Source organism: Pseudopipra pipra, chromosome Z (genome assembly GCF_036250125.1).
Source record: "Pseudopipra pipra isolate bDixPip1 chromosome Z, bDixPip1.hap1, whole genome shotgun sequence".
NCBI classification, from domain to species: domain Eukaryota; kingdom Metazoa; phylum Chordata; class Aves; order Passeriformes; family Pipridae; genus Pseudopipra; species Pseudopipra pipra.
In genome coordinates this window covers 38,667,898-38,681,416 of record NC_087581.1, presented here as the reverse complement: position 1 = coordinate 38,681,416, position 13,519 = coordinate 38,667,898, and the positions used below count along the sequence as shown (strand labels likewise).

General features: G+C 38.8%; 1 protein-coding gene across 5 annotated transcripts in view; it reads right to left on the bottom strand.

Annotated features, from left to right (window-relative positions):
* The window catches only part of RASGRF2 (Ras protein specific guanine nucleotide releasing factor 2), a 123,426-nt gene that overhangs the window by 21,667 nt on the left and 88,240 nt on the right, over window positions 1-13,519 (bottom strand). For all 5 annotated transcript variants that reach the window (XM_064642300.1, XM_064642301.1, XM_064642299.1 and 2 more), the window contains exon 18: window positions 5,722-5,828. In XM_064642300.1, coding sequence (XP_064498370.1) covers window positions 5,722-5,828 — 107 coding nt within the window. The remainder of the gene's footprint in view (window positions 1-5,721; window positions 5,829-13,519) is intronic.

Sequence of the window (13,519 nt, the reverse complement as noted above, 5' to 3'; positions counted from 1 at the left end):
GGCCAGAAGAAATGAGATTGCAGCAGAGGCAGCAGAAAGCAACAAAAAGAGAACTTAGCCTTGCTAAGGTGTCTTTTTTTAACTAGAAGCAGTGGACTCACTATCGGTGGTTTGTTCAGAGAATATATTTTCAAGATTTGACATGAATTCAGTGAAATCCCAAAAGCTTTTCCTCCCCTCTTTCTTTAAATCTTCCTAAATGGGAGGAAACATTCTGCATCTAAACAAAGTGGGGAAACATTGAATAACCCAGACGAACAAAACAGAGCTAAAACCTGAGAACCTGATATGTATTTGAGTGTGTCAGTGAGAAGGACTATGAAAACACAAGAGGGAGGGAAGGAAGAAGCAGTAGGGGAGAGAGATCTACTGAAAGACTGTTTACAAAGAACTTGGAATATTTTTAAGAAGATGGGGTTTGCCTTACAATTTTCATGTATCTGGCCTCATGCCAAAGAGTAACGAGTTGAGTGACTGTTACTCTTGTACACAGCAGATCAAACGCTATCAGAGTAAAGTGAAGTTACTCCACTGCTGCAGTCCTCTATGATACTGTTTAATTTTGCAACACAAAAACACACTTCAGCTATTAACACACACAACTGTGATGAGGAAAATCTTCATAAATTCACCTGCAACAAAACATTTACACAGGTGGAAGGCAGAGAGAAAAGTTATTACAACCGGTTATCAGGAAAATTCATCCCTGAGCTTGAAGTAAGTCTGGCTTACTTCAAGAAACAAGCGGACAACAGTATTGTCTTCCAGTTAGTTTCAAGTGCAGAGACTCATAGTTAGGGGAAGAATGTCAGTCCTGATTCTACAGAATCAGTGTTTGCCTGTCACTCCTGATGGAGTATAATCAGGTTAAAAGTACAAGCTACATGAACAGCACAACTAACTCCCAGCACACACAATACAGAGCTCTCTTCGTCCAGGCACTGTGTAATGCTGTAGTACACAAGAAACCTTGAGAGGAGAGTCCAGCCACTACATATGGTCAGATTAAAGCACTCAGGACAGACAGGAAATGTGACATCTCTGCCTCTGAGTCCTGGGATGCAGCACATTCCTGAAGGACCTCAGTGGGGAGGGACCTGTCAGGCTCCAGCAGAAATGGGTGCAGAAAACTGTTAATCAGTTTGACTGACTGCAGGCTTGGCTCCCATTCTGGGGGTGACTCATGTTCCCTGAAGGGTCGTGGTACAGCCAACCCTTGTGCTCCTGCAACATTTCGACAGAGCAGAGCAGCAATTAAGTGTATTATTATTCACTGCACAAGTTCAGGTAAACTGGATTTCCTGGCCAAAAGCTGGAAGGCTCACTCCAGGTTCCCCTGCTCTGACTCTCTCTGGGGCAACCCCTCTGACTCTTCATAGTCTGTATCATGATGTCTGTTTGTTTCAGACAGAATCCCAGAAATTTCTTTGCTGTTTCAAGGCAGGGGCTACAGGTCCTAGGGGGCATTCATTTGAAATGTACTTAAAATACATCCCATCTTGCTAAGTGTGGTGTGAGTGCAATTTATTCACATTCCTACAAAAAACTTACCATAAATTTGCCATATTATCTTATTCATCATTTTACACCCATAAACATGAGAAAAGTGGGGCTCGTATAGAGGATTTTATATCTATATTTTTTTATTCCAATGAAATGGAATAAAACTAGAATTGACCAACTGATGTGCACTAAAACTATTTCTAACTAACCAAAATCATCTTTGCTCGGACAATTGTCTGTACACAGGTGTTCTTCCTAATCCCTAAGTGCTATCAATAACTACCTCTGCAAATCCTTCTGTTGAAAACCCACCACAGCTTTGTTGGTATGACCAAGAAACTGACTTGCAGTAGATAATTTCACAGCTGGAGCCAGGCAGGCACTGGGCACAAGATCATGACCTACACTCTCAAAACTCAAGCCATGGTCCTCCCCCTAGGTCTTGTGCTCACTCCCTAGCTCGCTGACACTGTCTAGCACCAAGAGAGTTTGAGAGAGAACTAAGATTTGCCAACTCATTCCAGCTGTACTTCTAAGGGAAACAAGGCTGCAAGACCTCACCCAGATAATTAAGTCATACTGAGACTTTCTCCTCTTGGCCTCCTTTTGCCTTCCAAATTTCCACCTCTGCGGGAGCCAGTGGGAGTTCTATCCTCATGAGCCCTTTCTGTCCCCACCAACACTGTCTTCACAACGACCCTCTGCCTTGTCACTTATGTTTTCACTGTTCACAATAGGAGAATCCTATGCTGTTCCTCTCAATTACATTTCAAAACCAAAATGTAAACACGAACACTCTCCTGTTATTTTGGGCAAAAAGAAAGGTTTGTTGGCTTGCAGAAGGCTGAATGAAAAAAAAAAGGAGGGATGTGCAATGGAAAGAACAAAATCGTACACAAAACAATCTGGAATACCTAAAGCCACCCTTCATGCTGTGCTGGTTTTGGCTGAGGAGTAACACAGGTTTGATCACTCTTGCTCAGGGTGGTAAAAACAAAAGTATGTGTCACATCACCTGGGGATGTTTTTTTCCCAAATTTTGATCTGTGCCTTGCATGCTTATGAGGATATTAATTAGTTCCTTCTGCCCTCCAGAAAGGGCTGCAGATCTAGCACTACTACCACTGTACAGTTACTTGAAATTTAAGTGAGGCTTCTACAGTGTATGACCGAAGTATTACAAATAATGAATTCTTTTTCTAAGCATCTCTTAGCATGATTTCAAGATAACAAAACTGCTTTGTGAAAGCACATCTTCACTGAATAGGCTGATTTGTTAATTTTAATGATTCTGTTTCCTGGTCACAGACAATTTTACATATTAAATGCTGTCCATGCTCAGATAAATTTAAACAAAAACAAAGCAGGTTTTGACATAGTCGGAAAATAGTGTAGGAAGGTAATTGATTCCATAGCCCAGCAAAGACCTTCCAAACCCTGGTCAAGGATTTTCTAGAGCAAAGTGAGTAAACACAAGGCTCTGAACCATTTGTTTGCATAATTCCTCCATCCCTGGGGTCATGCACCAACCCTGACCCATTGTTATTACACACAGAGCAGCAGCAGAAACAAGCCAAGGGCTCCAGAGGGATGAATGGAGAGTAGGGAATAATGAAGTGGGATGATATACGTAAGAGCCCTTTAGCACACAGTTGCATGTGAGTCTCTTTATGTTGCACGCAATAGAGCCCAACAGATCAGGACAATAACGTAGGCAGACTTGTACTTGTCACTGGTGAATCAGAGAGCACCAAGACAGAGTCAGTTATGCTGCAGAATTATTCACAAACTGCAGCACTAAGCATGTCTGCAGTAGTATCTCACACCCAAAAAGGAGAAATAAAGAAAGCTTCACTCTTCATGTCTGTTGTCTTTGCTTCTCTTTGCATCTAGTGATAAGGAAGTGGCATTTTGGCAGAAAAAAAGTGTGTAGTAGGTCACGTTTTATAGCAGTGCAGGCCAGCGATGACCACAAGGATTTAGGGACATCACAAGGAGAACAGTCTACCAGACAGAGAGAAATTGCCTATTTTGTGCTGGAAGTTTTTGCACCAAAAGCAAATTCAAAGCCAGGTGGAGGGAAAATAGTATCAAAATCGTATGTTAAACTTCGCAAACATCCACTGATTTTCTTTTTTTTTCTTTTCAATTAATAAAACCTGCCTTCTTTTTGAGAATAAAACCTGCCATTGGCTGCTCATGAAGATGAAGAATGTCTCAAATGTAGTAGTCATGGAATCATAGACTTGTGGAATGGTTTGGGTTTGAAGGGACCTTAAAAGTCATCTTCTTTCTGCCATGGTGGTTCCACTAGACCAGACTGATGACTAGCCAGAGAACAATGCAAATACCTCAAAATGTATGAAAGTTTTTGGCAGGTCTGTTTTTCTTAAAAAATTTTAATGCTTATATTGCTTTGTCATTTTGGAAATTGAGTAAGCATTTTTTCAGCAGACACTGGTCACTCAGGGTTCTCTGGTTTGCAGTTTGTGTTGTTATTGTAAAATAAGCTCAGAGCTCCTGCTCTCCCAGGACTATCCATCTTTTACTGCCAGCATTTCACACTATTTGGCCAGACAGCAATTCTTCACTTGTCTTCCTTGAAGCAGACCTGTCCCATAATTTTCTGGCAGGAACTAGACAGTCTTTTCTGGTTTGCTTAGGTCTGCTGTCCTTTCTCTCTCACTAGTCTCACAAGTAAACAACACAAAATGCTCATTAAATACTCTGTTGCTGTAGCATTTCTTATTTTCCATGCCAAAGCTCTTGCATTTTAAAATACTTGCTATACTGGAATAATGAACTAAGAGAGATAGAGAATTAAAATCTGACACCCTTGCCATGGAAAAAATAAAAGGCAGTGGCAGACTAGGGAGTCCAGGTAATAGCTTCCCCTTTGAAAATGGACAGTGTTGAACTACTAATCATTATCTTTGTCCTCTTCATATTTCTAAAAGAATCATATTTATAAACGTTACACAAAAGATGCAAAAGTATTCAGGAGAACGTTACATTTTTGCGTATCATGGGTACTTTTGAAATGAAAACAGAGAACGCTTGTATTTTTAAGGAGAGAAAGTGTTATTTTTGGTAAATTATGACAATGCAGAGTATGCTTGGACTCTTCATAGTTACTTTTTGCTTATAATAGAGAATCATTACAACTCAGACAGGATCAACTCTGAAATGTAAACTTCAGTGAAACTAGTTGTAGATGTTGCTTAATGTAGATAAAGTCTGATGATTCCTAACATTTTCACAATCACATAAATTAACCATCTTCTATTTAGCACAGCAGTTATTTAATGGGAACTGTGGCAGGAGCACAGCAAGTACAGAACAGCAACACAGAACTAATAACAGACTGCTGCCACTCCTATTACAGCTCAAGATGCGCTTGATTCTGATTTTAATTTTAATTTAACAGGTAGTCAAACAAAACTTGGTGCACATAGGCTGTTTCCAGTAACTCAAAATGTTTAATCACTCCCATGATACCAAGAAAGGTTTTATTAATCTCTTCTGGGCTGTTCAGCTTTTCAAACACAACCAATTTTCTCACACATCTCTTACTGACTTCATTCTCTAGGAAACAACCTCTATGAAAATTAAGCCAGTTACATGGGGAAAAGGGAATTGATTTGACATCAGACAGTTTGACATGGATACATTTAGCTCTTGAGATGAAGTATTCTTTATTATTAGCATGTAGTAACAAAGCAGTTTATATACTGCTTGCAAAGTGCCCTCACTTCTTCCTTCCTTCCCTCCCTCCTTCCCTCCCTGCCTGTCTCCCTCCCTCACTTCCTTTTCCTTCCTTGCTTCCCTTGCTTCCCTTTCTTCCTTCTCTCCACCTCACTTTGTCTTCCTCCCTCCTTTGTTTCTTTCAACAATTTCCCTGGTATCTTCCGCATGTATACCAAATTCTTCCAACATTTTTCCCACCTAGCATCTTAAAGGACTTTTTGATCTATGAAATTCCACCAACCACTCAGATCCCTTCCCTCCTCTGCAGACAAATCAGACCTACAGTCCCATCATGGTTTACAGAGGAGACCAACACAAAGAACTGGTGACTCTTTCCATGCATGATTCACAACAAATAAATAAATAAATATCTGTATGAAAACACAAGTGGTTTAACACAGTCAAATCAACTCAGCCAAGCTGCGACTGTGACAAATCAGTCCAGGGTTATGTGTCTGAGGGGGAGAATACCTGTGAGTGTTTGGAGACCCAGTGTCGCAGGACGTTGAGGACGCGGTTCGTAGCCGCTCTGCGTATGATGAACTCCTTGTCACACGTGCGCTCGGAGTTGTTAAACCCTGGGTAGGAAAAAAACACACTCTGGAGTTCGTGGAGGTGGCAAAAATTCGAATAGGGTGTGAGTAATTTTGGTAAACTGAAAGCTTATAGAATATCTGTGTGCAATAAGAGGAAAGGTGCCTCCCAGGCTGTGAAATGTGGCTGTTTAGACTGATGAAATTCTGCAAGATCAGTAGAACACAAGATCAGCAGAATACAGCCTTGCCCATCACAATACAGACTAATACAGACACCTCCTTAGGTCAGCATTCAGTTTTAAAAAGATGTGTCACTAAATATCAACGTCTCCCTTCAGCATGGAAGAAACAAAATAAAATTTATAAAGAAATAAAGTGAATTAAAAGAAAACAGTTGTTTGTTTGTTTGTTTGTTTGTTTTCCAGTATGGAAGAATTTTACAGTAAGAACCAGGACTAGACCAAAAACAGGCCTGCAATCAAGCAAATTACAGAAAGTATGATTTACGAAAGGGAAGCAGGTGAATTTCAGAACTGGTAAAGAACAAGGGGAAGAGAGTAGTTTAAACAGAGAGGAGAAAAACGCCAACATAATAAATCTTCCTTGATAAGAGCAGTACTGTACAGGCTCTATTAACTAACACTGTTAAATAAGTTGTTTTTTTTACCACTGGGATGACATAAAGGTGGGAAGGTATATGGAAAGCACATTTACGGCCACTGCTGCCTGGAAACATACACATGCCAACTGCAGCATTTCCCCAAACATCTTTTAAAGACAACTTTTTTTTTTTTTGTCAGCAATATTTACTTACAAAGAAATAGTTTTAAAAACAAAAAAAGGAACTTTCTCCCTACATTCACATTATCTCTTCTTTCTCTTTTCATTCTGCTGCAGCTTTAACATAAATAAAACATGTATGATAAAAGTATGATTACACTATTTTAATATCAATAAAATTGCTACATTAAACCCCTGAATTTCTTTTAGAAATTGATAACTCTGAAGATATACTCGAGAAGTTTAAATTTTTAAAACTTTCTGTTAGATTTGATCTTATACTGTGCTCTCCATTTCACTCAGTGCATAGACCAGTAACAGCTGGAAAGACCTTTCTGTGTGACCAGAACTTTACTTTTTTTTGGCATAAAAGCTGTTTAAGAGCACGTGTATTATTATAAATAGCAAAGGCAGATTAAAATTCTGTTTATTCTGTGATAAACCCATTGGAGGTATTTTAAAGGCTGGTCTTAGTTTTGCACTATTTTCATTAAAGACAACCCAGAAAATCCAAATTGCTGCTCTGCATTTTTGGAAAGATGAGCTAGAAACTTACATCTATTACTGTCAGTTAGATCCCAACCCCCAAAAGTATTTTCTACACTTATGCTAATGGGCATTTTTTAAACTGTGGCATATTACACTGTGGGTGACATCTAAGATTCAATATCAAAGAAAGTTTCACAATGAAGCATTTTCAGGAGTTTCACTGCCTATAAAGAGAAAAATAAAGAAAATCTCTGAGGCTTTTCTGAGTAAAAGGTAACACAGGCAACATTTTTTGTGTGTTAATTTTCTATGCCTTTCACAGTTAACCTATTGTACAAGCAGTTAGGAATACACATTAAAAACTGTTCAATTAGTCACTTAATTGCAGCAATGAAAGTCACAATGAAAATTACATATTAAAGCAGCAAAGTCTGTATGAAGGTAACATTAAGGAAAAGAAGTTTCAGTGAGCTAGAAGGAAAAGAGGGAGAAGCCTACAGAGATAGTTTCCAGTTAGCTACAAAAAGAATAAAATGAGGAAAGGAAAAAATTAAAGCCTCCAGAGATCACTTCAGCAAAATTTTATGGTCCTCAGAATTTCATCAGTTTTCAAGCAGTAATTAGCTTCTTCCAGAGAACACGCAACGCATTCATTCTGATCCATATTCTCAGTACTTAATGTTCATGCTTTGAACCTATAAATGGAGATCTCCAGTGGTGTAAGGAAAGAACTCAGGTGAACACAGATGCACATGTGAATTTAACTCCAGGATGGTGATTCCTTATACATCTTCAGGTGTAAGACTTCAAATAAATCAGCAAAATGCATTTTTTTTCCAAAATAAAACTGGAAATCTACTAACTCCATTCTGATTTCATTCTTAAATACCAAACAACTCAGAAAGATGTTGTTTCCTTCTTCACAAAGCATTTATAATGTATTGTTCTTTACACAAACAAAAATGAATCCAAAAATCCACAAGCAACACTCACTGTCCAAGACTTAAACCTGCAGATTCATGCTGAAGAAAATATTTATGACATTTCCTTGTGGAAAGGGAAGGGAGTGGAATACCCACTGTTGTCTGACTCAGAGTCCTCCCATTTGGATGCCTGGCTTTACCTCAAGGTTTTACATCAAGGTTTTACCTCAGGACTTGTTTTGAGTAACAGCAGAACCCAGGTGGGCACCACATTCAGCAGCTTTAGTATCATCTCAAGAGAGTTTGGCTGAAGACAGAGACAATTATGCTGAAGAATAATAGAGTGAGTCTTTGGACCATCGTGAGGCAATTGGATTTTTTCTCTAAAACTACGGACGAGAGTCACCATTTTTACCTATTCACTGATATATCAGTGATATATCAGTGATATATCAGTGAATAGGTAAAAATACACTTTATAAGTGTAAAGTTATGCATTGATATGTATCAGCAAATCTATTCAAACTAACATGGCAGCCCCCTTCCAGTCAGTACAGCAACAGCTAAACCCCCAACATTTAAAGCACAGGATTGTATCACTCCTGATTCTATGAAATTATGTCATACTATTGACCTAAAGAAAAGTCAGTCAATATTAAAGGTAAAAACAAAAGAAATCTCTAGTTTTGACAGCCACTGAACAGATCTTTTCATTAACCAAAAGCTGAAAACATGTAAGAGAAAAGGTACTCAAGAACTATGAAGACTGGTATTAATTTCAGGGATTTACAAAACTCAGAGGAAAACACATAAGTATTGTTACTTTTTGATCTTCTAACTTTGATAAAAAGCTCTAAACAAAATCCTAATAAAAACTGAGCTGCATTAATGTAGAAGCAGAAATATGCAAAACCAACTCCATGGCTAGCACTGGTTTTGGTCCTTGAAACTTTCAAAGCCACATGGATTTTGGGACAGAAACTGCAAAGGAGATGACCATGGAATAGGATCTGGTGAGGCCACTACAGACATTCTTCAAGCAGCATCAGTGGACTTTAATGGTGCCATTTCCCACTGCAAATTCCTCCTAATGGTTCAGTTTACCGCTGCTCCTCCCTCCACTATCTGCCCACCTAATCCCCTCCTAATACCCATCCAAACAAAAACCTGAGCCATCATGACAACTGCAACAATTCCATGTGCACAGACCACTCATTCATGCATATTTCGAAGAGTGCACAACCTGACTGGTTCTGAAGGTTCACGTCACCACTGATGGATAACCTATGTGCCACCTGCTGCCTACACTGCAAAAGGTGTCCACAGACTGGAGTTGTGAGCCACGGCTCAGGTGTTGATTTGCAAGGAACGAGAGTTCCATCACACTTCTGACAACATCTATGACAACATCCTTCCAAGCAGGTTCCATTAACCTTTTAGTAGTGCTGCATGCACTCTGTTACTCCCCACATACTTTTCCCACCTATTCTGGGGCTAGGAACAGTTTTTAACTCTGCTTATAAAGTCCCTGGCATAATATTGTTGCTGTCTCTGACTTTCCTTGGAGGCACTTTTAGCTACCTAGGCTATAAATCTGTGTGGTTTGAAACATTACAAAATAAAATCACAGAGTCACAGAATCATTTAGGTTGGCAAAGAGCTCTAAGATCATCAGGTCCAACCACTCCCCCAGCACTGCCAAGGCCACCACTAACCCATGTCCCCAGGTGCCATATCCACAAGGCTTTTAAATCCGGCCAGGGATGGAGACTCCACCCCTGCCCTGTGCAGCTGTGCCAGGGCTGGACAGCCCTTTTTGTGAAGGAATTTTTCCTGCTATCCAATCTAAGCCTCCCCTGGCACACTTTGAGGCCATTTCCTCTCATTCTGTCCCCTGTTCTCTGGGAGCAGACCCTGATCCCCCTCTGCCTCCACCCTCCCGTCAAGGGTTGTAGAGAGTGAAAAGGTCCCCACTGAACCTCTTTTTCTCTAGGTTGAGCTCCCTCAGTCCTCTCCACTTCATTATAAATCTGAAAGTGCACATTGACAGTAACTAATTAATTTAATTAGGATTCTGGATGGACCTGCCCACATCCAGACCCCACGGTGGAATAATCTGAAGCACTCCATGGTCAATATCCATTCCTCTACTGAAGGAAGCAATCTTTCCACATCAGAAATATCAGCAGTATTTCTAATCATTAATCATCTTAGTGGGCAGTTGCTTCACTGAGTGCTACTTTCAAGTAATGTTTTTCACCATTATCTCTTGAGATTAATATAAACTGCTTCCACAAATAGTATCTGCACATAATGGTGATGCAGAACTTCCACCACAGGCTGTCAAACATGACATTAACCTGCCAGCATTTCCATGAAATACCTCTTTCAATATTATTTAATCACTCTGTTCACATACTTGTCTTCAGATTATGTGATGCAAAATGCAGTTTCACCTTCACATGTTTTTCTTATGTGCACTTCAATAAAAAACTAATATTTTTATAGCTTCTGCTATCACCAAAATTTAAAAAAATAGGTGCTGAATAGACATAGATCTCAACACCTGTGGACAAAACCAGATTAAATTATAGCAATACCTTATACATAAGACCAGAGCACACTTCAGTGGTAGATGTCATTATCTATTCCATTCATAACGAAAACTGATGCCTCCAGGTAGGATGTGACAATGATTCCACCTTTGGAACTGCTGCACTCGGGACCAGATGCAAACATCTCATCACACGTCAGTGTGAGACAGAGAGCAGAGCCTACTCAAAAGCTACTAACAAGTCCCTATAGCAAAATGCTGCCCTGCTTTTTCTTGTTCTACTGGACAAACATGACTCTATCAGCAATCTACATTATCTCACCTTTAAAATCCACCTCACCCAAGAGGAATGTTTGTATTATGTTAAATTTGCACTGGATATTTTAAAGAAACTAAACATGAGCATTTGCTTTTCTGTTTCACTCAAGATGTCAAAAATTCTCACTTTAGTTACAGCAGCTGTATTCTCCGCATTTTGTATTTCTGCATCTAGTGGAAGGTGCCACTGCCCATGGCAGCAGGGTGGAATGGGATGGTCTGTTAAGATTCTTTCCAACCCAATCCATTCTATGAGTCTAAGATTAATACAGCAGCACATGATTCCTGACCACAGTAATTAACATGACAAAAATTTTGATGATATATCCATTTTCAAGGGTTTATCTACACAAAAAGAACTCTTTTCACAAGAATTAGTGGTAAGTAGTTTGAAGTCATGAACAGTGACTTCAACAAGTTTCTGGTGTCTTTCTTAGCAAAAAAAACATTTCATTTCAGAAATAGATTTGACATGTTATTTTCAATGAACTACCCTGAAATCGTGCACTGAAGCTGTGCTAGCACTAACATGGGAGAAAACTGCACTCCAGCCTTTGGGGAGGTCTCAGCAAACCCTGGAGTCCCAGAAAGGTGGAAGGAGAACATTCATGGCTCACCAGACAGATGACAAATAATCAAAAAGAGTCTCAAACAGAATTCTCTGTCTTGTGGGATTTTTTTTCTTTCTTCTGATAAATACGCTCAAGGGTTGTAGGCCAGTTTCACGATTCAGCCTGGCTTGAATCCAGAAAACTTAGGCTTAGGAAACATCAATGCTACTTTCTGACCTGAATAAAGAATAAATACAAACCCCAGGCTTGGAGCAGAACAGTTTTCATCCACAGATTAAAACTGAAAAAGCCTCTCCAATATACACAGGACCAAAAAAAAGCCTTCCCAATATATAAGCAGCCTAAAAAAACTAATCATATATTTTTTTCTTTGACATATCTAAGAAAGTTTGGATGTTTATAGATACCCATCTTTATTGGTCACACATTCTCGAGCAAATAATCGCGTTTCACGCATTCTAGACAAGGGACAGAGAGTATCTTAATGTTGATAAGAAACCTAAACTACCAGTGATTTTGCCCTCTTTTTCATTTTTTTAATTATGATATCAGGTTGTCATACATTAGCCAGCTGCAAAATGGCAGAGCTGGAGAAGAAAACCATAATAACTGAGATGAAAAGAAGCGTGAAGATGATAAGATCTCATTCACTGCATAAAGTACAGCATATTTGATCAATAACACAATCCTTTCTTTTTTTTTAGTTATTGTTAAATGATCTTAGAGGTCTTTCCCAAACTAAACCATTCTGTCCTTTTCTATATAAGCAATCTGAGGCTTGAAAGCAGGAGCTATAACATCAAGCCACAATCTTTTGTCTGACTCAGTTTATAAGAGTGGAATATTTAATTTTTCACTTTGTCAGGCTTCAAGTTTGTTTCACAAAGGGGTTATAAACTCATGGAGTCAGAAATGACTGTTGAAACCCAGAAGAAGTCCAGAGTACAATGCACTTCAGGCATTTAATTTCACTTTCACTGGTCCTTGGGATATATGAAATCATTTTGTTCTAGGAAATATGCCACTGAAAATCCCTGTTGTAACCACCCACGTCAGAAATAATTCCAAGTATGTATTTGATTCTTCCGCCTAAAGCCTCTGCCACATATACTATCTAACTATCAAATGAAGTCAAGGGATTATAGTCTTATTAAGGTAAATCCCATGGACTCACATGCACCAGCTGATGAACAATAGTGTAACACAGATAGAGTTGTAGTGACTGTGTTTAATATCTGCAAAATATTTAAGGGAAAGGTTGGTGAACTATTTTTACATAACCCTTGCTTTAGGAAGGCTTTTTCTAATCAGAGAAATATAAAGAACATAGCACTGAGACAAAGCAGTCATGTCACAATTATGCGAACTTGAACCAAATCCAGCAGTCTAAAAATATATCAGTCCAGCAAAACAATTTTAATTTAATGGATGGGAGAAAAAGGCAAGTGTCTATAGAATACTTTTAAGATCAAGATACTATTTTCTCTCCTCACAATAACACCAAGGTTGCTCTGACAATGATGATAATCTATGATATTATATGTTTATAGCATGACTACTACAAAGGATGAAATTATTCCTTTTAACCCAAAGAAATATTAAAATCTGAAAATTTGTCATTGAGAAGTCCTAAAAAAAAGGGTTACTGCTATAGATATAACTAGCACACATACTTGAGATTTCTGGGGTTTTAATGGAGATAGTCTCTCAGGAGACCACATCAGAGTCTTGATCTTGAAAAAGAAATTTTTAAAGATTGCTGAAGACTGAAAACATACTTGCAGTTACAAGTTACACAACTTCTTACTAAAAATCAGTAACTCAGAGTAACAAAACCCAAATAATCTTCGTTTTTTTAAGCTAAAGCTCAGCAGCAACAGAAGAACATCCTATTCTTTTCTTCTGTTAGCAACAGCAAGGAGAGAGAAAAAGGAGTCAATGTCATCACCAAACTTAATTCTAAATTTTGGTACACCCGTATACATCTTCAAAATCGTATTTCTTTGCACACAAAGAGCCGTTTGTGTGTCCATGCATGTGTAAACTCCCAAGTCCAATTTTTCTAGTGAAATCTTAGGCAAAACCATCCAAATCTTG